General features: G+C 43.5%; 1 protein-coding gene across 7 annotated transcripts in view; it reads left to right on the top strand.

Annotated features, from left to right (window-relative positions):
- Positions 1 to 251: 251 nt before the first annotated feature.
- arid1ab (AT-rich interactive domain 1Ab) overlaps positions 252 to 27,066 on the top strand; it is an 85,929-nt gene continuing 59,114 nt past the window's right edge. For all 7 annotated transcript variants that reach the window (XM_080787882.1, XM_080787880.1, XM_080787878.1 and 4 more), the window contains exon 1: positions 252 to 1,671. In XM_080787882.1, coding sequence (XP_080644008.1) covers positions 649 to 1,671 — 1,023 coding nt within the window. In that variant the 5' untranslated portion in view covers positions 252 to 648. The remainder of the gene's footprint in view (positions 1,672 to 27,066) is intronic.

The following is a 27,066-nucleotide window of genomic DNA, read 5'->3' as shown; positions in this document are numbered from 1 at the left end:
CTTTCTTCTTTTTTTGCCATGGTGCGCTTTTTTACCGACCATCCAACAAGGCCCAGTAGTATAGGAGCATCCCATATTCAGTTTACAACTCAGGTTACCTCTAAACCTCGCTCATACACACAACAAACCCTCTCCTCCACTCCAGCTCATTAGTGGTACTAGGTGCATGCAGTCCGCTTCCAGTGAGCGGGGCCTAGTCCGCTCCGTGTTTCAGCGGCGTCCCGTGTGTTCAGTAAAATGGCTGTGGAGCCTCGTGTTGGTTCGCTCGGGTTTCCAGCTCACACTCTCCTTCTGTAACAGAAGCCAAAACACACTGTGTCTGTGTCGCTACGTTTAATTCCCCCTTCCAAGTCTGGGCTACGTTTAATATTGTTCCTTTTAAACCCCAAACTTTAAACTTTTCAAAACGGACGCGCGGTGGATGCCGGATTCGGTCCGGGACGAGGTTCGGGGCCGGGGAGGGGGAGGAATGAACCGGGACATCGGGTACGTTTTTCGTTCGAGGAATAATAATACTAGTATTTATGGTTCCATGCGATTCAAGAGTGTGCTTGTGAGCGAGTCGCTGTGTTGAGAGAGGGGAGCGAGAGAGGAGGAAAGAGGAGGGAGAGAAAGAAGGAGAAAGAAAGAAGAAGAGAGAGAGATATCATGGCCGCTCAGGTCGCCAGCGTCGCAACTCTCAACACCAGCCCGCCTTCCGAACTCAAAAAGCCTGACCGGGAGCCCGTGCAGGACCCGGAGTCGGTACCGGGGGACAAGCAGCACGACAACAAGGATCCGGGATGTGACGGCGGCGGGTCGCCGGGCCAGAAGGAGCTGCAGGACGGGACCGATGCTGCTGGCAGCGCTGGGGGAGGAGGAGGCGAGCCTGACATGAAGAACGGCAACGGGAATTTATCCAGCAGCGGCGGCCGGGTGAACAATAATAATAATAGCAACAACCAGAACGATGCCGGCGGAGGAGGAGGAGGGCCCGAGGGGAACAACCATCCCGGGATGGGACACCACCAACCGGGCGCCTTCCCTCCACCGCCTTACGGCTACAACCAGCACTACAGCCGGGCCGCTTTTCATCAACATGGCGGCCAACAAAGCCCTGGCATGGCAGCTGCATCAGGGCCAGGCATGATGGAGCCCGGCTATCCCCCGAACTCGCACCCGGCGGACCACGGCTACCCCAACCACTATAACAGCTACAGCCCCTTCCCCAACAGGACTGCGTATCAGCAGGCCCAGCAGGGAGGCGGCGGCTACGCCGGGACCATGAGCTCGTCCTCCCCGCGGAGCGGCAGCCAGCAGCAGCAGCAGCCTCCCCCTGCTCCACCGGCCGAGGCTGGGGGCAAGCAGTCTCCCGGTGGCGGCTCCGCTGCCGGCTCCTTGGCCGCCTCCTCCCCGTACAGCAACACGCGGTACAGCATGGGCAACAACCCGCCCACGGCCACGCCGACCCTCAACCAGCTCCTGACCTCCCCCAGCTCCGCCAGGAGCTACCAGAACTACCCACAGCAGGCGGACTATAACAGCCAGGAGGGCCCCGGAGGGAAGGGGCCGGCGGACATGGTGGTGGGGGGCAGCCAGTATGGAGGTGGGGGCCACTCCACTTGGCAACAAAGGAGCCACCATCCTCCTATGAGCCCGGGAAACACTGGACAGACAATAAGCAGGAGTCAGGTAAAACTTCCTCTCACTACAACAGTCACCCCGACCCACTTTCACCCAGTTAACCAGAACCTAAACCCACCAAGCTGTGTGTGTGGAGGAGAGAGAGCCACTGGTTAGAGAGTTGCTCTGTATTGCAATGGGAAACACAGCCATTGTCTATGTAGCTAGATCTCTAAAATGGCTGCCTTCTCTCTCTGTGTGTTTCTCTCAGTACCACCCCCTGCAATCATGTTTAGGTTGGGGGGAAAGACGCTTAAATGTTGTTGTTCACGTTAAACTTTGTGTGCAGCGGGGTGTTGCTGTGCGGATCTTGGCTCACTTTCCTGCTCCGGGTTGAAACTAGAGCAGAGTTTGTCCAGTTAGAAATTGGGGGGAGGCTAAAGGTGTTATTTCCTTGGCGAGGCTAAAGTGCTTCTTCTTTTGAGCCTTCAGCCTGTGTGTGTGTGTGGGGCTGTCAGCTTTCTCTTTCTGTGGGAATCCGCTGTTAAATAGCCTTCTGTGGGGGTTGCTTTCCTTTCAGTACGATCAAAAAGTTTTGTGATGAAAGCCCTGTCTGAGCTACAGACAAGTTGCAAAAAAAGAACAGCGCTTGGCTGTTAAAAAAACATTGCATTTGCATATTCATAAGCCATCGTCACGATTTAAAAACGCTGTCATTTGTAGGAGTGTAATATCTGAATGTCAGTGCAAAATGTTGCAGAGAGACAGTGAATCGCAACATTGCATCCGCCGGAATAGCTATAATTGTATCAAAGTCTAATAACGATCGCGATGGATACGTTTTGTATCGAAGGAGAGGCGATGTCTACTGTCTTTGCACGACCATTTTCCCCCTCGGAGCAGCTCGCTTCCATCCATGTGCCGCTTGTAAACACGGCCAGTGATTTGAGTTGGCAAAAGTGCAGATTGCTTTGCTTTGGGATTTGAATTATGGAGGTAAAATCCTGCTGTCAGAGCCAGGAGACAGTTGGTCTTAGGTTGACATGCGAGTCGAGATCTGATTGGCTCCCCCTTCCCCTGCTCCTGGCCATTTATAATTGCATCTAATGTACCGCTGCAAAGCAGAAAAAAACACTCAGCCCTGCTTGACTGTTGTTCTTCCACATTGTCAGGAGAATTACATCCATTCTGCCATTAATTTGTTTTAACGCATGCACTCTGTGATGATGATTATGTGGCATTCATACGATCAGAAAAATATGTTTAGTACGGTATGTGTTTTTGTTCCTGAATGAAAACCTTTTCTTTTAATCTGAATCTGAATCCTGTTAAAAGCAATAACACAAAAGAGAGAAGACAGGAGACTGCACATTTTGTTTTGGAAATCACACACTCCCATGTCTGTTGCATTTATTGAACACATTTTGTCCGCTCCCTCCTACTGCAGTAATTTGCATGCAGACTCTTTATTTATGAAAGCTTTGTGTTTTGTTGTTAACCCTTAACTCTTGCTCTGTGTCGAGGAGTGTTGGCACACAATGTTAGTATTTCGGACAAATTGATCAAGGCGTGCGCCTCAAAAAGTTGTTGTCGCTGACTCGCTGCCGCTCACACGCCCTGGTTTGTCTAAATCTGATCCCAGTACAGCAGATAGGAGTAGGTGTGGTCCTCCAGCACTTTCTAGAGCAGCCTTTCCCACTGTTTCTAGATCAGTGGTTAGGTTGTGCATAGAGAGGGAGAGAGAGGAGACGAAGAGAGAGACTGGCCTGGATAATCTTTGGCCCACGTGAGGCGAGTAGAAGTCGGACTGGCGGCGGTTGTGTTTACAAGCTGCCAAGGTGTCAGCCAAGTGTCACCGCCTCTTTTTACCGGGGGTTACAATGGCCAAATTTACTTTGCGCATGCAGAGTGTCGTAACCATGTCAACACTGCCGCTTCGCTAGCTAACCTACATCCACTGTCTCTGGTGACATCAGCCCAGGTTTTTACCACGGACTGTTTTCACTCTGCAAATATGTGTGTGTCACATATTTGCTCTTTGGTGTCATAGGTTAGGGTGCCCTTTTTTTTTTAACCCACTCATTTAAAGTGATACCAACGGCTCATTTTAGAATTTAGATGCTTAACCCATTCTGAACGGGAACCCATTTTGGTGTTAGCATCATGTTATGCTTTAGCTATTGAAAAATAGCAGATCTACAAGCTCATAGCGCGCCACCGAGTGGCGCGCTACGAGCTTGTAGGTCTGCTATTTTTGAAAAATCGAAGAACGACTGACATTTTTAGAATCTGATCTCAGGTCAGAATGGGTTAATCAGACCAGTGTGTGTCCAGTGGAAACCTCGTATGAATCTGATCTCAGGTCAGAATGGGTTAATTAAAGGGGGTGAGGGTGAAGTATACTGTACCTGTATTTAGTGCTTTCCTCCACAAACAAGAGTGAGACATTCTGTGGCAGGCCAGTCAGTTTTAACCGCTGCCTACAGTATGTTTTTCAGTAGCCTGGGTCCTACACGGATTGTGCTTATAACTAGTCCCGATACCATTTTTTTTCCAGACCATGTACAAATACTTAATTTTTAGCACTCACCAAGTTGCCAATACAGACTTGCAGAGTACCAATACGAGTACTTTTTTACTTATTTTACTCTCTTTTTCTTAGTATAGCTGACTTTCTTTCATTATGCTTGAGGCCAAAAAAAAGTGTGTGTGTGTGTGTGTGTGTGTGTGTGTGTGTGTGTATATATATATATATATATACTGTATACACACACAAACTGCTCTAAGGACTTGACCGCAATGTAGCCCACCGTCTCTCTCAAGCAAACTTGAGCCACGTGAGACACCACCGAGCTCGCTAAAGCGTGCAAGTTGCCGTGTCGAACGTTGCGAAGTAGGCCCGACCGTGTAGGCTTTTGAAGGATGCGCCGTAGTCTCTCAGCGGTCTGTACTTGGTCCCTGCCTTTTCCCCCACTACAACAAACCTCTTTACCGAACATATATAGCCCATATACAAGCTCCCAACGTGCTGCAGCAGCGTGTTGTTTTCGCAGAATGTTCGTCTGATATTTCTAAATGTTTGCCTATTAGTATTAAGACATGCCCACAGTAAGGGATAGTAGAGTTCATGCATTTGAGACAATCAGAGGCCGTGTTGTGTTCAGTATGCATTAATTCATGTTTTTTGTTATTGTTTTTTGTTATCATGCTGATTTATTATCATGCTGATTCATTGAGGAGCAGTGACTGGTTATTATCATTCAGCATGAGTTTGGGTTATACTATTCGTAATACAATTGTAAAAACCGATAACATTGGCATTGCTGAAGTTACGATGATAATGGAATTATGGAATATGTTTTTATGTCTTCACAGCTCAGAAATAAGATGTTGACAGGATGGGTTGCTTATCTTTATTTATTATAGACTTTTCCAAGTCTGTTTAGCTTATAATTGAAACACAAAATGAGCATAAAATGAAAGCATGCAAATAGAAAGACTTGCGTTAAATAACCAGGGAAAAATGACCTATGCCTTTTGGTAGGTGCAGTTTCTTCTTGCCTGAGTGTCGCGCGGTGGAAATAGCCAATCTACAAGCTCACAACATGTCGTGGATGTGATGCGTTGTGCATAAATTAGCCATTCGACTCTTTGGAATGACGGTGACAATGAATTGTGCCTTTCAAACCTTACAAAAATAAGCAACATAACAGTGGTGTGCTTTGGCACAATGTGGTAAATGGCAGACTATCACTTGGCTTGCTAACTGTTGGTTGAGTTGTCGGTGGATACTAGAAGACAGATATAGGCTCACTGGAATAGAGGGTATGCGCATGGCATGCATAAAGCAAATGGCAGATTGAGTGGCAAAGTGAGTGACAAAGTGAGTTTAATGTTGTTTAAAGTCATTTAATGCAATCAAATAGGAGTTTTCTGTTTGGATGTATGGGCTATGAAGGCCAGAAAGTAGTTTTTTGCCACTCGGTAGGCGTTCCCGCATAACTTCCGGGTATGATGATGATGATGTCACGCGCATACCCTATATATAGCTCATTAGCTTGAGCTTTCTCAACTGTGTGGGGAGCGAGCACTAGCCAACAGCAAAGTGTGGAACATTTTGGTCAGCAATTAGTCTACACTGCAAGACACGTGTGTACACAACAATATATTGCTGAAGCAGTGAAGAAACAATGACTTATTGTGTTGGGGTCACTGTTATGGGCCGTTTAACCCATTCTGACCGGGAACCCGTTTTGGTGTTAGCATCATGTTATGCTTTAGCTATTGAAAAAATAGCAGATCTACAAGCTCATAGCGCGCCACCGAGTGGCGCGCTACGAGCTTGTAGGTCTGCTATTTTTTGAAAAATCGAAGAACGACTGACATTTTTCAGAATCTGATCTCAGGTCAGAATGGGTTAATATCAGACCAGTGTGTGTCCAGTGGAAACCTCGTATGAATCTGATCTCAGGTCAGAATGGGTTAACGACTTAGAAGTCCAATATACTTTGTCCGATGCATAATCAACACGGCGGACCAACGATTGGCAACGAGCCCACAACACATTGCGACGTGAAGCTTGTACATATGCTATATTTTTGCTATTTAGATTTGTGTGTTTTTTGCCTCCCGCAATGTTGCATGCCAAAAAAAAGGGACACCCGGGGGTTGAAATTGTGTAAATGTCTGAATATTATAGTTCATAGTGCCATGTTCTTCCCCAAGATGAGGTTTTTGTGTGGCTTTTGACATGAACTCGTATATTTTTTCGCTGCAGCAGTGACTGCATCTGTTCATCTTTATATTAAAGTTAGCGCATAAGTGAGTTTTCTATTTTTAGATTAAGTGTTGCATAGCTCTATATTCTGCTAGTAAGCTTTGCTATAATGTGTTCAGTAACAGGAGTCTCGCTGTCTCTCCAGCTCTTTAGTAAACGGTACACATTTTAAAGTCGGGATACAAATTTTATCCAATCAGGAATCAGAAATTGGAAGTGATGACACATAGAAATGAGCAGACGAATTGCAACTGGAACACTGCAAAATCTAAGTGCATATATGGCTACCGTCTCTCCTGATTGGTTGATTTTTGCAACCCACCTGAACATGTATTTTCTGTTTTATTAAATAGCTGGAGAGGCCCGTGTTTGGTGTGTTAAACTTACCAACACTAGCAATACTATCACACAATAGCTTTAACCTTTAACTTTGTTCTTTTTAAATAGTACATTTTTATCCCACGATTTTGTAACCCATTTTTCACCCCATTATCTAATGTGATCCTGGGGTCTACACGCCCTTCGCCAACCTAGTCCCCATATATGGGGGACATGGGGAGAGTGACTTATGCATGTCCAAGTTGCTCCTTTACACCTGACAGGGGGGAGTTTCCCTGGTTGGACGTGGCGCATGGAAGGAACACTCCAACCAGTTCCTTTCCCCTCCATCAGGCCACACAGAAAGGTCCTTTCGTCAGGATATTATATAATAACTTTGTTTTAACCAAAAATATCACTTACCCTACCTATAATATGTGTATATTATAAGTAGGGTATAATCTGTATAATAGACACAGTATAATATGTGAGCACAGTTTGTGTGCTCGCTTGTTGTGATCCAACTGTGTAAAGCAGGGGTCTACTCTTCAATGTTTTCAGGTAAAGGGTCCCTTAGCTGAGAGAGGCGGCCCCCCTGTAGTAACTGAGGACCCCCTAGGTGTCCCGGACCCACTGTTGAAGACCACTGGTGTAAAGCACAGGCAGTTTTCTCTTCCACAAGGAAGGTCCACAGTCTCCTCCTCCTAGCTCATCTGTGTTTGCAGGTGTCGTAGACTAGTCCAAATAACCTTCCATCTCATTCATTCTGTCCCTCAGGGACTGTTTGATTCAAAATAGATGCCTTGAGACTACTTTATTGTTTTCTTCTGTGTTGTTTTTAATATATTTATCTTTCCCTGGTTGTGGCTAAATCAAAGATCAAGAAGCAGACTTTAGTGCTGCTTCGGGGTCTCAATTCAAGAGTTATGAAAGTTGAGAGAGCTTAACTGGAAAACAAACAAAGGAAGGGCAATTGTCTTCCCACACTGACATCCAGTGTGCAAATTAATCTTCCGTCGCTTTTCTTGAATTTCTGAGCGTTGCTTGTGTTGAAGTTTACAATGAGACTATTTCAGTGACGAGCAGTGCGTTGACATAATCTGCAAAGCAATGTTTTTGGCCCTGTGCTTAAATGGTATTTATTTTCATGTTTGGTTTATATTATTCTGTTGGCGCCAGAAACACTGTTTGCTGTATTGCATGTATTCCTCACTAGGCGATGTATCATGCAATTCCTACTGCCAATACAAGTACCAACGAGTCTATGTAGGTAGTGTATATAACATTAAATTGACATCAGCCAGGCTAATAATAGTGGGTAGACCACATTTTTCAGTCTGATTGCATCGGAATTAATAGTGTTTTTTTATTATCGCTGCAGTAATCACCATGCACTTTAGAGAGCAAAAACATCAACTTAAACCAACACTCTTTAGACGCTAGTTTGCCCCAAGCTTTCTTCATATGGATTGATTGGGCTTGCATGTGGTAATAATAAAGAGTTTCTTATTTAAAGGGCCCATGGCTCCTCTGAAAACTGAAAAAGGAATATCGGCGGTGGTGCCTCAGTCCCGGTTGGTTCATGGCGGATGTGTCGTTTTTGGCAGAAACTGTCTTTTCGGGGAAACTGAAAAGAGGCTAATTTTCGAAATCTCATTTAGTGACATGAGAAGAGCCAGAATCGACTGTATTGGAAAAGTAGAGAATTGGTTCCAACTTCTCACTTCATCCATTTGACACAAGCTGTAGAATATAGCAGTCTCCATCGCTTTAATAAACCGAAAATACATTTTCAGGTGGGTTGCCAATTTGATCCAATCAGGAGAGAGTACCCATTTATCAACTTCAATTTGATAGTGTTCCGATTTTGTCTGTTCATTTCTTTGTGCCATCTCTTCTAATGTCACATGTTTGTTTATCCTGCATCCTGTATGAGTTCTCTCTCTTGATGGGATAAAAGTAATATCCTGACATGAAAGTGTGTTTTCAGTTTACTAACGAGTGGAGAGACGGGGAGACCCCTGTTACTCAGTGAACACTCTATAGCAGTGGTTTTAAACCAATTGTCCGGGGACCACCAGTGGTCCTTGAAGCGGTTCCAGGTGGTCCTCAGGTAAATGATGGAGAGTTGGTAACCAAATGGACCCTATAGAACTTTAACTCTTGAGAGCATGCATTTTATGCTTTTCATTTTATGCTCTCAAGAGTTAAATTATTATTAAACATCTGCATTACTTGATTCACAAGAAGTCTACACAATTAGAGGATGTACAACTTATTCTTTAGTTTGGGGTCTGAGAGCAAATATCATCAACATTTGATCACACGCTCAAATGCTGAATAAATAATGACCTTGAAATGAAAAGGGTTGAGAATTTGAAATCCACTGCTCTAGTGATGATTACTATCAGAATATATAGAGATACAAAACAATATAATTTACTTACTTATGCTCTTCGCCCCCAATGGGGCATAAGGCATCAATAATGTTCCTCCACCTATCACAGTCTTTGGCAACCAGTTGCGCCGTGCCCCATGAGGCAGGAATTGGAAGTTATGACAGAGAAATGAGCAGACGGAACTGGAACACTACAGTTGAAGCTGATGAATGGGTACTCTCTCCTGATTGATTGACATTTTGCCAACCACCTGAAAATGTACTCCTTGTTTATTAAAGCGCTTCAGAGAAGGAGACCCCTGTTACTGAACACTATATAGAGCTTTAACCTTTTTAACAAAAAAAGTTTTCATGTTAACGGAAAAAAAAACATCACTTACCCTACCTTTTAATACCCAAAGGCCCACGTCAACAATGAGTATACACATGGTACATGCAGACGGACAAGCTGTCACATTCATTGAAAAGGGTCACCCCCCACCCACTCAAAACGGAAAGAAAACATTTTAGTTTACACTTAAAAAACAAAACAAAACAAGTATTCCATAGACATGTTTTATCTGGCCTTGATCTCATCTAAAGCCTAATTAAAACTTTTTTCATTTCATTTTTTGTCTCCATATCATCTTGGGGCAAGTGTGACAGATGAGATCAGATGAGGCCACCGCAGTGCTACCCAGACACATGTGTGACTGATTGTGGCAGCCAGTGGACCAAAGTCCGGCCTGCCACACATCCTTACTTTTCACAGCCTGCGTTTGGCCTAGTTTTCTCTCTCCCATAGAAGTGAACTGTCTGTGACCAGTACTGGCTTCTGGGCTGGCTCTGTACCAATCGTTGCTGTCGTGTGGAAATCATGTATGTCAAAAACCTTTCCCTTTTTTATTATACATACATTTTAAAATAAAATAATCTACAAGCTCCCAACACGTCACTTGTGAGCTACTTGTGTGATGAAGTAGGGCAGACATTTTTGTAAAAATGTAAAAAAGTTCAAATATGGAGACGTTTTTTGCCTGATGGCAACAAACTACAACCTATTCCAGTGTTGGAGCAGATTTTCATTCATTGGAATTGGAGCGTTTGGATTTAGTAAGAGGCAGATGATGATGATGGTAATTAAATGACAGGCTTATACCTGACTTGCACCACCTGCTTTCTACAAATGATAGAAAACACTCATTCTGATTATGGGAGTTTTACTCTTAGTCTGAACATAATGAGCATAATGCATGTGTTCTCATGAATATTGCTGGGGTATTACTTTATATATTATATAGTCCTACGTGCTTTTTTTCATGGCAGGTGTGTCCGCTCTTGCTCAACGGAGTGGAGCGAGGTTTTAACTCCATTCAATCTGTGACTTGTGAAGCCATAATCCCGAGACCTAATTAAAGGAGCACTTCACCCATGTTCAACCCTATCTTCAATATAATTGGTCCTCCTCCTCACTAATGCTCGTTGATTGTAAAGAGCGCACAATGTCTGTCTGCTCACTCTTGAGTGGACATTCAGTGCAACGCAGCACATTGTGAGCTCGTACATGAGATTAGAGAAGAGATTTGGTGTAGAGTTAAAAAAGAAGGGAGCCTAGTATAGACCTGTTGGGGGTCAAGAAGGTATATGTAGGGGGTTAAGTAGTTAATTGAGCACTGCTAGTGCTAATGGAGACAATCGTAGCTGCGTTCCTGCCATGATAAGATTGGTCCCACGACTCTCCAGTGTGCCTCAAACTTAACTTTTGTTTTGTAATAATACATTTCTAAACATTTTAGTAACACAGATCTTGTATGGGGGTTCTCTTGCAAGAAGCAAGGAATTTAAATTCATAATGCGATTGTGTTTTCTTTTCTCCACCATCAAACCTTGGTCTGAACTGCTGGAAATGGTTTTACAAGCAGTGAAAGAGAAGAAACCGCTTTGATGTGTTGGTCACATTGAATTCACAAATAACACCCAATTTCTCGCCTGTTTTGAATAAGCAGATGGATTTACTTCAAAACAATAACAGGCGAGTAGTGCAGAAAGTTTAAATGATCGGGATATCCGTGTCAGTTTAGTTTTTACTTGTTTTTCTGAGCGATTCTCTCTAGGCCTGTCACAATTATTACATAATCGCCAAATCACAATTATTTGAGATAATTACAAAGTTTTACTTAGCATAACCTTCATAATCCATAAAAAAAACAAAGCGGAATTAGCTGATCTACAAGCTCACAAAATGCAGATTCGTTTTCCCCACAATTTAAAAAAGATTACGTTTTACGTTATTAAATGTCATTTCTTATTAATGTTATTTGTCATATCTGCCTTGTGCAATGTTTGTTTACAAAGCCTCAAAGGCAAACTATTCGGCTGAATAGTTTTCGTGGCCGACTATTTGGTGCATCCCTAATCCATATGTTCCGACCTTCACTGCACACATTACGAATGACGTCCTTGTGTGGTAAAACCAACATCACCCATCTGATCCCCCCCCCCCATCACATCACAATATAAATTTGAGAAATGATTTACAAAATATCTCCTTAAAAAATAATTCCAGCTTGTGTTATCGCGAGGTGCAGGAGTTGTGTTGCCAGGGAGTTCAAAAGAAGACTTTCTCTTTCTTTCTTTTTTTTTCTTTTTTTCTCTCCCAGTGTGCGCTTTGCTGAGTAATGATTCTACTCACAGCCACATGGACAGTATGCTGCCTCCCGGCTCTCTCTCTCTGTGTGTACACGTGTGTGTGCTTGCGTGCGCGTTTGAAAGGCAAACACGGACATGCGCACGTGCCCTCTTGACTGGATGATTTGCGTGCACGAGGGAGAAATGGTGTCAGTGATACCCGGGGGAGTGAGTGAGGAGGAGAAGGAGGGGGGGAGGAGGGTTTTGTGAATGATCTGACTGGGTCTGTCTCTGACAGCTGTGTATATTTGTGTATTAAAAGTGTGTGTGTGTGTGTGCGTGTGCGTGTGTGTGTGCTCTCTCTTCCTTGAAGGGGTGTGTCTCTGTGTGATGGTGGTCTCTCTCTGTCTCTCTCTCTCTCTCTCTCTCTGCTGGCTGCTTTCGGGAGCTCTGACCTGCCTCGTGGTCTACCAAGCATCCACGTCTCTGTCTTTAACATTGTGGACGGTATACTTTGACAGAGTACATTTACTTGAGTTACTGTTTTGAGTATCTGCACTTTACTTGAGCATTTGTTGTTATTTTTTGATACATTCACTCCACTACCTTTCAAAGACGACAACAAACATTGCACTTCTTGACTCCTGCGTTTCTAGGAAGGGGGAGAAAAATCAATAAAGCTGCACAATGTAACTGATCCTCTTCTACCCAGGATTTGAACCTGGTTTCCTGCTGACATTGCTTGCTCACGGTATGAATTGAATCTTGACCATCAGGTCAAAGTTCGTGTCTAGGTGAGACATGACCTTTGACATGATCTAAATGTCACAACCAACCCAATTGTATACGTTATATTATATTTTATTAAAATACAGATTGGACAAAAAAATATTTTATTAAAAACAAGTTACAGAGCGCCACTTTAAGCCCTATTTCAAATTATACTGCTGCTAAATAGCCTTGGTTGGCTAGTATGTTTGTCTACTCCGTTAGACACTTATAATGGCCTGACCTCGAAATAAAAAAGAAATCTTCTAAATCCTCCATTTTTCTGAAATAAATATTTTCACGATTTTGTTGATGTTTAAAACACCAAAAGGGGTTCCCGCCCAAAATGGGTTAAACGGGTAACTAGGCATTTCAACCACATATCGATACAAAACTTTCGCACACCTGGATTCAAAAGTCCACAAGCAAGTGAAACGGTGAACATCAACAGTAAAAGTTTAGCCACTTGCAGCACGGTACACGAAGGATTTATTGATCAGCAGTTCGGTCACACACACACACAACCACCTTCAGCTAAACCCATCTATTTTGAAATTGTTGCCGAGTGGGAAATTTGTAAAAATGTCAGAATTCAGTGATGAAGCAGCAGTCACTGTGGCCGATGGATGAACCAAAGCAATTTCCTTTCATTCCAGTGAACAGAGTTAAGAGTTTAGACTTATCTTAGTGGAAAAAAACTAAACACAAGAAAACACCAATGTCCATGGACAAAATGTCAAACTTGTGCTGTTGGTCGTTCCAGAGACGGAAGGCAACGTAAAATCATTTTCTTTTGACATTTGCTTCTTTCACCCCCCTCCCCCTTTCTGTCTGTTTGTAAAATGCTCAGGATTAGCATAGTAATTTCTTTCTCTGCGTCCGGGTGACACTACAGACTTCATTTACATGACGTATAGTGTGTGTGTGTGTGTGTGTGTGTTTTAAAAAGCAGTTAACCTTTAAATGTATGCAGTCTCTGCTGATCCGGGGATGCTGGGACTGACGTCACCCCTTGGCTTCTCTTTACACTCAGTGCTCACCTTTGCTCTCCTCAAAAATTGCCAATGGCTCCTATGGAAAACCATATACACGTACAGGGAGGATTTAGAGTGTCTATTACTGTATTACTATTTTGTTGCTGGTTGGCAGATACCTCATCTCCATACTTAAACTTTTTGTGTTTGCATGTAAATGCATGGCCTACTTTAATTTATTTTTTAATATTCGTTTTTGGCTTTTCTGCCTTTATTGATAGTATCAAGTGAAGAACGACAGGAAAGAGGGAGAGCGAGAATGGTAGAGACATGCAGCAAAGGTCGTCATGAACGGGACTCGAATACATGACGCGCTGTCACGCCAAAGCCTATATGTGGCATGCGCCCTGGACCACTTGGCCAGCGGGTGCCCCAATGCATTCACTACTTGAACTTACTACAGCGTCACACACAAGCATCAAAGTGAGCGAAGCGAAGTGATGCGCTTTGAGATTGTGGATCTGCTACTTTTGCTATTTTGGACATTTTAATAAAATCCAGAAAAGTTCTGGACATGAGGTTTCAACCCGACAGACGATATACTTGTGAGGGCCAAATGTCCCCACAATAGACATGGTGAGGACCATTTTCGTGGTCCACACTTGCACGCTTTAGCGCGCTCTGTGGTGTCTCACGTGGCTCAAGTTTCCTTGAGACGGCGGGCTCCATTGCGGTAAAGTCCATAGAGGGGGGGGGGGGGGGGGGGGGGGCAGGGCATGTGTGTGTGTTGTGTGTTGTGTGTGTGCACACACATATGATTATTATAATTTTAGGTTTATCATTTGTAAAGAATCTGGTTGTGGTTTAGGATTAGACATTTAGAGGTTACTGGTTTAGGAGTTGGAGTTATGCCTGACTTTATTATTTATTATTATTGTTATTATTATTTACATATACGTAGTGATTGTGTTCCATACACAAAAAAAAGTCTACAAGCTCACAAAGCTTTGTGATGTGATATTTTCCGGCTATTTTCTAATATTTTAATGTCCTCACAAGTAATAACAAACTTGTTTGTATCTGCACGCGTGTGCAACTCAATTATGACGTGTGGTGTGGTGTATTTGCCCTCCGGCGAAAAATCATTGCTTTGTGTTTTTGTTTGGCTGGCGTGGTTCCAGCATGGCTAATATAAGGGCAATCTATCCACAGCCGACAAGTGGATTGGAGAAGAGAAGGGTTGCACACAGATCCTGGCCAAAATATTACCTCTATCACAATACCCCCATACATCTTGAGAGTGTACAAATGGGTTCATTTGGCTCCATTTGTACTCTCTCATTTGGTTCCTGATTATCAATAATTCTGCATTCTCCTTTGCAGTGCTTTCTCACACTCTTGAGTTACCAATCATATAGCTGGGGATCGCCTGGAACCCCCTCAAGGACCTCTGGGGGTTAACCGGACCCCACTTTGAGAACTGCTGCTCTACTTATTCACAGGCGAGGCTGTGGATGGTTCAGCCAATGGAAACAAACTTCAACAGCTTTTCTCTCAGTGTAATGTTGGCATGATTAACCGATTTATACCTGAGTTAAAAACATTCACTTTGAAAGAATATATATTCAAAGATTTGCGACACATTTTTACGATTTTTCAAAAATAGCAGACCTACAAGCTCGTAGCGCACCACTCGCTATGAGATTGTAGCTCTGCTATTTTTCAATAGCTAAATGAGAAATCTGAAAGACCTGTTTCATTAAATGGCTAGAGAGACTGGCCAATGTGAAAACCTTGGGGCAGAGGTTCAGCTGTGGGAGTGTGTGTGCAGAGTACGGCTGCGATCAAGCCAATGGTGCCGGAGATTAGCTGTGCACGGACGGACACACACACGGACGGACCGAGTACAAAACATACTCTCTCCCCATGCCTTCGGCCTGGTGGACACAAATATGTGGTAGTTGTCCTATATTGTGCTTATGCTTAGCTTAGATTCACATTTCTCAAGATGAAATTCAAACCGACGTTTAAGACTTTCTGTGACTGTTGTTAGCATATAGCTTGTAGCCTGTATGTGTCTGACTCTGTGACGTTATTATGGAGACCACTGCAGCTCACAGTAGCCTCGTTCACAGCCTTACTCATCTGCTAAGAGAAAAGCTCACAGGCAAACCGTGTGTGTGTGTGTGTGTGTGTGTGTGTGTGTGTGTGTTTGCTGTCAGTGTTCTCACACAGTTATCTACCTGCTTATAGCAACTTGTGATGTACACCAAGTACATATACTAGGGTGTTGTACTTAAGTACATGTGGTGTCTCATGTGTATTACATATTTTCCCCCCAAGCTCATGACTTTCACTCCGCTATGTTTAAAATAGAAATATTGTATTATTGTACTCCACCACATTTCTAGGGAGGGAACCTTTTGACCCAAACGTGCAAAAAACATAATACAGTAACCGCCTTAAGCTCTATTTCAAATATAATTACAAGCTCTATAATCTACAAGCTCACGTGTCGCAATGTGATACATTGTGAGCTTATAGATCCACTATTTTCAGTATTATTTAAATAATTAAAAATAATTAAAATCAGAAAATTACAGATTTGTTTAATTAAAAAAATTGTAATACTTTGTCCAGGCTGATTTCTCTGCAGACTAGTACTACATAATATGAAAAAGTACAGTGTGGTCACTCTGTTGACATTGCTGCTGGGCAAAGAAGAATTGTGTTCCACATAGGATGAAACATCTTTAAATCATTGTGTGACAGTGCGTGTTCGTTTTATGACGATATCCGTTTGTCCCGGCTGTGTGGCGCAAGAGAAGTGTGTGTTTGTGTGTGACTGTGGTGTGTGACCACGAGACGGGCAGTGACCCAGCCAGGGACCTTTTTAAGTGGTTTCTCTCCCGTTCCGTTGCCAAGGGTTATTTCTGGCGTCGGTAGTGAGTGACACACTTATCGTAATGGGTGACGGCCAGCCCAGGGTGCCCACAGTGATCAGACTGACTCAAAGTATCGCTCACACCACCGTGGCGAGGAGTGCAAGCTGACCTGAGATCAGTGGAATGTGGCGTGACGTGTCGTCGTGCCTCTTCAGATTCCCGTGACAGCCCCCTAGCCCATTCTGACCTGAGATCAGATTCATACGATGTTTCCACTGGACACACACTAGGTCTGATTAACCCATTCTGACCTGAGATCAGATTCTAAAAATGTCAGTCGTTCTTCGATTTTTCAAAAATAGCAGACCTACAAGCTCGTAGCGCGCCACTCGGTGGCGCGCTATGAGCTTGTAGATCTGCTATTTTTCAATAGCTAAAGCATAACATGATGCTAACACCAAAATGGGTTCCCGTACAGAATGGGTTAAAATAAAAAAAATGGCAAAAGTAGCAGCTCTGCTACTTTTGGTGCTTTTTTGTGTGACGCTCTTATAGCATGATCAAGCAGGGCGTTAATTTATGAACAAAACAAAACACAAATAGAAATACGCAGATAAGGTTTCTTTGCTCCGACTCCTAGAAGAGCCACGTGGTCTTAAGGCCTGGTCCTCCTGTCTGAGCCATGCCCTGTTTTGAGCACCACCCCTCTCCCTCTCCCCTCCCACAGTGAGGGGAATCCCCCAGCAGTCACCTGGAACAGTGTCTGGGGGTGACAGGTTGACACACAGCAGTCAGCTCTAACCTCTCGAGTGTCTTCTCTTCTCTCCGTCTCTCTCTCTCTCTACTATTTCTGACCTGATATTGCTCTTGACAGGCGGGGTGGAAAATGCCTCGGCTGCCTCTCTCTCTCTCTCTCTGATCCTCTGTAATGGTAGATTTTTGTCACCACTTCTTGCCTGCTGGGAGCTTGTTGGTAATCAGACGAACGCTCAGGCTAGCCCGTGGTGATCCCGGACAACTAATAACAAATTAAGTCTTTGGCAGGATAGACACAAACACGTGCACCTAAAACGGTCTTATGTGGAGACCTTGGTGCTATGCATGATGCCTTCAATCCGGGTTTTGTTTTTTTAAGCGACGACATTAACCTGTTAAAACCGGAACGCGTCGGTGTCATTTGATATTTTAACCACTTTAACCATTATTTTATAGTACACTTTGGATCATCTAGTAGTGTGTCACTTCTTGTCACGCTATGAGCTTGTAGAACTGCTATTTTTGAATAATCGTGAAAATGTGTGCAAATCTTTGACATGTTTTACTAAAATCTTTGCTTCTGGGCGGCCCCTTGAACTAAACATTTTAAGATGTGATTCAAATACATACAATAAAATTAAAGAACGAGAACCACTGATATAGCAACAACATACATTTTCTTTCTTCAGAAAACAGTTTTAACCCATTTTGGGCGAGAACCCCTTTTGGTGTTTTAACTAAGCATTATGTTATACTTGAAAAATCGTAAAAATGCGGCACCATTTTTTGAATATATATTCTTTCGACGTCAGGCCTAAATGGGTTAAAATGGGCCTCGGGTACCCTGCCCATCGTCCTGATACTGTATCTGTCCCACCTCGTCAGCTGTGATGGATGTGGACGTCCAGTGTGTGTGTGTGTGTGTGTGTGTGTGTGTGTGTGTGTGTGTGGGAGTGGGGGTTAGCGCATGAAAACACTCATTGTATGACATTGGCCTCATTGCACACACCGACTTTCTTTTCAACCATTCCCCTTCTTTCGGTTTGTTGTTTGGGGCGGCGGTGACTCGGCGGTAGAGTGGCCGGATGGTAACCGCAAGGTTGCTAGTTCGAACCCTGTGGGCTCCCCCAGAGTTAGTGTCGGAAGTGTCCTTGAGCAAGACACCGGACCCCAAATTGCTCCTGATGTGCTGGTTGGTCCCTTGCATGGTTTCCGCCGCCATCGGTGTATATGGATGCACAATCTATGTAAAGCTCCTTGGATAAAGGCGCTATATAAATGCACCATTTACCATTTTGTTAGTGGTGGTATTCACTGGTGGACAACGAGATAATGTTTGTTTGCCTCGTTCTTATACGTAATATTTGACAAGTTGGTCTTAATAAGGTCTCAGAAGACCTTTACTTACTAGTGTATACAGTGTACTAAACTGTATACATCACTTATACTGTATGTTGGTTTGTTTATTGTTGAGTGGGAAAACAGTGTTAAGCTAATCATCTGGGGCCACTCCCAAATCATTTGGAGACAGCCCTGAGGGTCCCGAACCCCCAGTTTGGGAACCACTAGATTACTCTGTGCTTGGCTTCTTTCTTTCTTTCTCTCTTTCTCTCTCTTTCTCTCTCTCTCTCTCTCTCTCTCTCTCTCTCTCTCCCCCCCCCCCCCCCCCTCTTCCTTCCTTCCTTCCTTTTCTTGTTAGTTTGTATTAACCATAACCTCACGTAAACCTGTTGCATTCCCTGTCACGTCCATGGATACAAGAGACAGTAATGGAAAAGTAATAGTTTCTCATCATCGTGTGTGTGTGGTTGGTTGGCTGCTCAGTCAGTCCCCTCTTCCCTGTAAATCTTTAGCATTCTTGAGAACAGCTGGCTGAACATCTGGGTGAGTAATATGCTGCTTCTGCTGTAGTCTAGTGGATGGATACCCCCCCTTCCTCTTTTTCCAGAGTCATGCGGCGGTCAGCTCTCTAAAGGCGGGCTGGAACCACTAAGGCTGATTTGTCGGACAGACGAGCAAGAGCATAGACATAGACCCAATTGCTTTAATTGAGAACAAGCCGGCGTTTTGTTGCTTCTTGTCGATGTTAATCCCTATTTTTATAAACGTGGTAACTGGTGGACTGTCTTCCAGTCTAGCCCAGTAGTTCTCAATTCATTCTCGTATCAAATGTTGATATTTGGCAATGGTATTTTAATGTGATTCAACATAACGCTCAAGAGTAGCAAAAACTGCCTTCTGGCCTTGACAGCCCATATATCCAAAAAGAAAAGTCATATCTGATTGCATTAAACAATTAAACTCACTTCGCCACTCACTTTACCACTTGATTTGCCACTCACTTTGTGCATGCATACCGTCTATATTTACAGAGGAAGGGGGGGGGGGGGGGGGTCAGGTGTTTTACTATCAAGGTGTTCAATGAGCCGGATGATGCTCACTCGTATTTCAAGGACAGGACATCTTTTAGGTCCGTTTTTTTAGTTTGGTTCTACAGATAACCTTTGTGTATTTTTGGTAGCACATTCAATTTGGTTTACTAAAGGCTTTACACACACAATTTGCGATGCGATGCGAATAAACAACCCGGAAATGTTTGACACGTCTACCTACAGTATACACATCTAAATGCGATGCGTAGACAATGCAATTGCGTCATTTGGGATCCACACCACAGCCACGACACACACACACACACACACACACACACACACACACACACTGTTCGTCGCACACTGTTATGCTGGATTACCAGTCAAGGTTGCTTTATTATTATTTTTAAAGCAACTTATTCACATGAAAAAATGTACGTCTGCTATTTTTTATCTTGTTGGTGTGAAAACAACTGATCGAGAAGCATTTTCAGAACGGGCCTCAGGTCTCAATGGGTTAAGTTCCTGTAATGTTGACAGTGCCGCTCCGACCTCACCCCGCTCGGCTCGGCCAGCTGTTGAGCGGTCCAAGGATCGCTCGGTCCGCTGTGTGTTTTGGTGCGGCCTCTATTTATGACCCAACAAGGAGAAATGGTGTGTTGCTGATAGGGCCTGTCACAGTTATTTGCATAGTAGTTTCGAATTGTTTTCACTTTTCAGTTGGAAAAATGTCCATTAACAATCGACAGTTACAGAAATAGCTGATCTACAAGCTCACAGCGTGTCACATGTATTTTTGAAAAATAAAAGTATAACGTTTACTAAAGCTGCACTATATGTAATCTTCCTCTTCCTGCGTAAAGTGCTGAATCTTTTTACCATTGAGCTAATGGAGCCAGCTTGCTCACTCGGCGGATACATTTAATCTTGACCATCAGGTCAAAATCCATGTCAGATCCTGTGTCTATAGGTGAGACATGACATGACATGACATGACATGACATGACATGACATGACATGACATGACATGACACCATCTAAATGTCTCAATTGATCAGCAGGGAGACATAACATAATACAAGTTGTACACCAGGTGTAATCCAAACTTTTTTCAACAGAACACCCAAGTAGCCAACCACATCTCATACCTCAATCATAATGTACTTTCGGACCATATTAAAGTCACAATTCAAATGCATTGCATTTCAACAATTTTATGTCATCAATATCATATATCGGGGATCGGCTCCGTGTGTGTTTTGGTGCTGCTCACAATTTTTCCTGTGACGATTTATCCTCAACTTAAATTTGTAACCGTGACGGGCCTATTCAGTGCGGCTAATAAATCAGGTAATAGGATGCACTGCTTATTAGAAGTCTGCATTACAGTTACTGTATAACAGTATAACCGTGTTTTGCAATATCGTTATCGATTTGCCCGCAGCAATTCATCGGTTATCAGCCCTGGTATTGTAGTCGGTTACGGACAGGTGTGCTTAAAAACCATGCCCAAATTTCAAAGCCTGGACATGTGATGTGTGCAACACACCAGCCTCTCGGCCGTGTGTGAGTGAGAGACTATACTTGTGAGGGCCAAGTCTCCCCACAACAAGTATATAGTAGAATTTGAGAAGCAGACGTTGTGATCGGTGATCGACAATTTACCCGATCTGGAGAAACCAATCTTTTATACCATTTAAGTGGACTTAAAAGTCAATCAGATCTATAGTATAATATCGTTTTGAATCTTTGTGACAGGCCTAAACATTCTCCCCTTCACCCCCACACACACAGGAACAGTTTTGACTTGGATTTTGACATGTCATTTTGGTGGTTTTTATAGTCGTTAGGGCAACAATGAGGAAAGAATTCAGGTTGGAGTTAGGCTAAGGCTTGTGGTTCAACATTTAGATGTTAGGTGTATAGAGCGGCGCAGTCCCTCCCCCTTTCAGAACAACGAACGGCCCAGGAAATGAAAACGCAATGCATTTCCCCATAGGCAGTTTTTATTTAATTTATTTAAAGACCTTTTAAGCATCGTCATCGTACGAAGCCAACTCTTGTCGTGACAAATCATGACAACACATATTTTGGACCAAACAAATAATTACAAAGAAGAAAAACAACAAAAAGTGTTGTAACCTGCCGTTTTTAGAGTTGGCTTCGTACGACGCTTAAAAGGTCTTTAAATAAATTAAATAAAAACTGCCTATGGGGAAATGCATTGCGTTTTCATTTCCTGGGCCTTTCGTTGTTCTGAAAGGGGGAGGGAGTGCGCCGCTCTATAGGGTTAAGGTTGGAGTTTTTACTAATTCACAGTATGCTTACTTTGCTTACCGGTGTTGCTCATCGGAAACAGAAATAGCCAAAGCTTGTAGATTGTCGGCTTGAGAGTTGGGGTTGAAAAGGACAAGAAATTGTGTGCGAACTGATCGTGTGTGGAGGGCTTTAGTGCAGAACAATGGTGTGTGTGCGCCGAGCCCCGGCCATGTGGTGGATTAAATTAGCACCACTTGTTTATGGTTTGTACCCAGTCCATCTGCTGGACTACACACACACACAAACACACGCACATACACAATGTCTTCGCCACATGACATTGCAGCACAAGTAGTATATCGTCGCTGTTGGGCAGAAACCGCTTATCTTCCTATTTTAACTTCATAATTTAACAACCTACTTGATCATAATACAGCGTCGCGCAAAGCGTCACAACAACCATTGTTTGAGGCAAATGGTCCTCAATGGTCTTATATCTCCAATTCTGTGTGTTAGAACATTTGGAGCTCACAAGTATACGCATGCACGCACGCAGCCACGCACGACCTCACCCTCCCTTGGAGTATCTGCATATACACACACAATGTCTCACCCCCCCCCCCCTCTCCCCACCTCTTCTTTCCAACAGACAGCCCAGTCATGGGACAATATACCCAAAGCAACCTCTTGTGCCAAACAGTGAGCTGTTTTTTTTCTCCCTTTATGCAGATTAGCCATGTGCTAATTTCAATTATTTATTTATTATTTGGCGGTGGGGAGGGGGGGGCTAGCCAGGAGGTTCCTCCGGCAATCGATTCAATGACTTGTGAGTGAGAGACAGAGTGAGAGAGAATATCGTTGCTGTTGCTGCAATTTTATCCTGAAAAAGTAACAGTTTTGGATATCTTATGTCATGCGGAAACCTCATATGTATGTCCACAACTGTTACTTTTCAGGATAAAAAATGACGTGGTTTGAGCTTGTAGATCTGCTACTTTTGATACTTTCGTGTGAAGCTGTAGTATGTACCATTAAGACGCCCTAAAGAGAGGTCACGCTGAGGACCCCTTTTTTATGTTTTCGGGCCGGGTAGGGTGAAAAAGGTGTGCTAATTAATTTTCGGGCCTGTTGAGAACTCTAGTTTTCGCCGGCTCCAGGGCGCAGCTGCGTTAATAACTTTGAGTCTGAATGGACAGTTATTAGTCAAAAGGGGACATCGAAGAGGAAGGGTTTGAGGTCGGATGTAGAGTTGCTGGCTGGCTCCATATATGAAAATCTAGGTGATGATCCAGTCTTCTCCATGTATGGCTATCCAGGGTTTGATGAGGTCAGTGTCGTGATCTTCATATATGGAGACGACCATATAATTATGTAGCGTGTCATGAGGCGTGATGGCTATATATGGAGGCTGACCGACAGGTTTCTCAGGTATTCATAGTAATCTACGACCTGCAATCATGAAAAAAGTTAGAATATGGAGATAAGTGTTTTCTGCCCGTCAGCGGGTGATAGGCTGTGTCAGCATGCAGGTTGTGTGGTGTCTGTGACACGGTGCCTCAACCCTTTGAGCCTTGTTAACCTGAAATACAAACAAACGCTCTTCTTAATTTTTCTCATCATCCGCCTCTAATGTACAAAAAACGTAGGCGTCTTGAGAACTAGTTCTTTTTGATGTGATCTCATACAGTGTGACATTGTTCTTCATCAGTTAAATTTACCCCAGCCTGATACTTTGTTTCATAGACCTTCATCGGTGTGAATTCATGTTTATTTGTTTGTTTATACACTTGATCTATTCTATTTTGATTTTAGCGTTAACTCCTTGCAACCGTTTGGACCCAAGGAGTTGCATGGTGATCCTTTGGTGTGGTTTAATAGGGATAAATATATATATATATACTTTTAATTCTTTATATATTGATTGATGTTGGAAAGATGGGGGAATTGCCACTGGTCAGCCACGTAAAAAGCAAACCATCTCGAACTCAAGGCTGCTCAACGGACTGCTGGTGTCGGCACGTATTTGTACTACGGCAAGACAACAACCCACGCAAAAAACACACCTTTTAAATGTAATTTTACAATATTCTATGATTTATTGTTTTATAATATTTTTTGGGGCATGGCACACAGGAGTAAGAGACTCATGATTGTGCTGAATGAATGTTATATAGGCCTGTAAATTGGGTTAAATATTCTGAAGAAGTTTTGGAAAGTCATTGAAAATAAATGGTGGGAACCCTGAGTTTACTCTAGTGGTTTAACCCATTCTGAACGGGAACCCATTTTGGTGTTAGCATCATGTCATGCTTTAGCTATTGAAAAATAGCAGATCTACAAGCTCATAGCGCGCCACCGAGTGGCGCGCTACGAGCTTGTAGGTCTGCTATTTTTGAAAAATCGAAGAACGACTGACATTTTTAGAATCTGATCTCAGGTCAGAATGGGTTAATCAGACCAGTTGTGTGTCCAGTGGAAACCTCGTATGAATCTGATCTCAGGTCAGAATGGGTTAAGTAAGACATAAAGCTGCGGACATACCCGTATATGTTCCTTACATGTCAGCACATGACATTCTGCCATGTGGAAAAAAAGCTACAATGGTGATGTTCCACCTTGTCAGGCTGTGCGAGTCGAACTCGTCTGTGTGCGTGTGGAGGCAGTGAGCTGACGTCAGTATGCCAGAGCAACTTGTGTGTGTGTGTGTGTGTGTGTGTGCTCACGTCAGTGTGCCAGCTAGAGCAACCATTTCGCCTCCACAAAACACAGCCGATCTTCTTGACTCAGCAGAAGAAGGGACAGCATGGCTTAGCAGTTCTCCACAGGGAGCTGGTAATATCTCTGCTCCAGTAGTCATTTTTCATGGAACCGCCTCCAGCAGATACGTTTCTCTTAGGACTGACCCAAAAAGTTTTGAATATTCCAAGCTTCGTTCGATGGCATGGGATTCGAACATGATGAAAGTATTAATTACTATTACTATAGTAATTAATACTATTAATACTATTACTATTTTTTATCGAAAGCTGATCGCATTGCAGCATGACGTCTTGAGAGCCTGTAGATCCGTGATCCGTTAGGTTTAGTATCATATAGCCTGCAACATGTTTCATTTCATTTCAGCGTGTATGTTATCTGGTTAGACTTTGACACATGCCAAGTGAGCATAGCTCCACGATTCATGAATCCCCTACTCCTTATTTAATCTAATCCCCCTCCCACTGGGCCCCATCGCTGAAGCTTCTAAGTTTGATCGTTTTTAGGCCTAAAAGCTTCAACTTCAACAAATGAATAAAAGGTCAGCCCCTAGTTTCTGTTAACACAAAGAATGACCTTCCCTTTATTTCTTCACATGTAGCCTTCATATAACAATCTGGCGTTGATCATAGCACCAAATTTCCCAAGAAGACGCTTCTACAAGCACAACGCCTCGCAATGTGTGCTTTAATTATTTTAAATTATTTTAAAAATCATAATGAAAATGGAACGACTTTGGACATGAGAGGTTCCCACCCGACAGCGGCGATATGTTGATTGCACAGCAGCTCAAGTTGTGATTCTAATATTTGCAGCCTTGTCATAATGAAAGTGGGTCAAGGGAACATCTCTTCAGCGGCCCACAATGGTACTTGTTCTGCACAGCAGCTGCTCTCCTCTCACAACTCGGAGGATGTTTTTCTTTCCAAGGAAGATGATAGTGATAATAAATTGAGGTCATGGTGCTGACCTGCGCCTCGGCAGATTCCCCCCAGAAGATCCACTCTTCAGCCAGTGCTCTGGGGGTCACAAAGTGTCCACATCCCTCCTATGAGAGTACCGGTAGATATATATATTTTTTTCACAAGCATTAGTTTGGACCAATTATATGAAGATGGGTTGAAATGGCTGAAGTCGTCCTTTATCTAGTGAGGATACCAATAGTTTAGGACACAAATTTGACATTTGAAGCTGAAGATGACCTACAAGCTCACAACGGGTCGCAGCGCAATACATTTTGCACTTGTGGATCTGTTATTTTCAGTGTGCAATACCGACACTGACATACAACTACCGGTAATTTTAAACCTAACCTCTAAATGACGATGCTTGCAAAAAAAAAAATACTCTCGGCTAGCAGATAAAACTTCTACACATGATTGTCCTCACAATAACCATTTCTCAAATTCTACTACACTTGTGGGGACCAATTGGCCCTCACAAGTATAGTAGCGCACGCACGCACACGTTTCCTTCTGGGATGGTGGTGTGTGTGTGTGTGCGCAGCGTTTACGGCGTGTCTGAGTTGATCAACTTCAGCAATCTGTGGAAAACATATAGTATGTATAGTAACGGATCAATGAAAGAGAAGCCTGTCCACCGACCACAGGCTAGCTTCCTTCTTCTTAGCCCAGAGAAATGTTAATGTCATCTGTTCTGGGACTAGACAATTATGGCATAATTATGTCATAACATCTAATCAGCTTTACAGTATGACTCTCCAAGGTTGAATGCTTTGGCCTGGGGGGGGGCTTTCACTCTGTGAGAATGCCTGCGCTGTTAGTTGTCATGGCGACAGTGTCAACAACACAGGCGTCCACGTGGCACACTGCTAAGGCCCGATGTGTGGGGTCCTCATGTGCACTCTCGTCTACCTGCCCTCTCTGTACCCAGACGGGCACACGTGTCTCAGGTGTGCTAAAACTCAGTTTAGAATGGCGCCGGTGGGAGTTTCGACGCCGGTGGCACATGTTCTGAAATTGGTGAATGCTTTCTTTTTTGGCTACTCACCACTTGGAAATGTTTTGCTCGTAATGAGAAATGGCTGAGGTCCAAGCTGAGTTCTTGTGGTTTGCGTCATGGATGACCCAGTGAGGCAGTGGCTGTGACTGCTCAACAACTTGAACCCCAGCGTCCATATTCTAGGGATAATCTACAAGCTCATAACGTGACACGTTCTGAGATTGTAGATTGGCTATTTTTGGCGAAGCAATTTGGTGTAGACGGAAAAAGGTGCTCAAAGTACAATTGTACCAGCTCATTAGGACCAACTCAACGGCCCGCGGACGGCAGGCCGGGCAGCAGATGTGAGCAAACATTTTCCTCGCCATGTTTCTTTTGGCAGCGACATCCCCAGCTGTTTTCCTCTTAGAAGAATCGTGTAGTCGTGATTCGACATTTTGAAAGAAGAGGGAACTGATGCTGTTTTTTATGTACGAATGATTTGAATGAGATCATGGGTGATATATTATGATATTGAAATTTAGCCCCATAACCTATTCGTTACGCGATCGAATCAATGTCGATACAGTAACTGTGATGTTGGCCGCAGATGAAGACTAATATTACCTGATTTATTAGGCATGATGATTAT

The sequence above is a fragment of the Protomyctophum bolini genome (assembly GCF_963924005.1).
Source record: "Protomyctophum bolini genome assembly, chromosome: 17".
Taxonomy (NCBI): domain Eukaryota; kingdom Metazoa; phylum Chordata; class Actinopteri; order Myctophiformes; family Myctophidae; genus Protomyctophum; species Protomyctophum bolini.
Note: the sequence above shows the minus strand (reverse complement) of the source record. Positions and strands in the feature narration are given on the sequence as shown.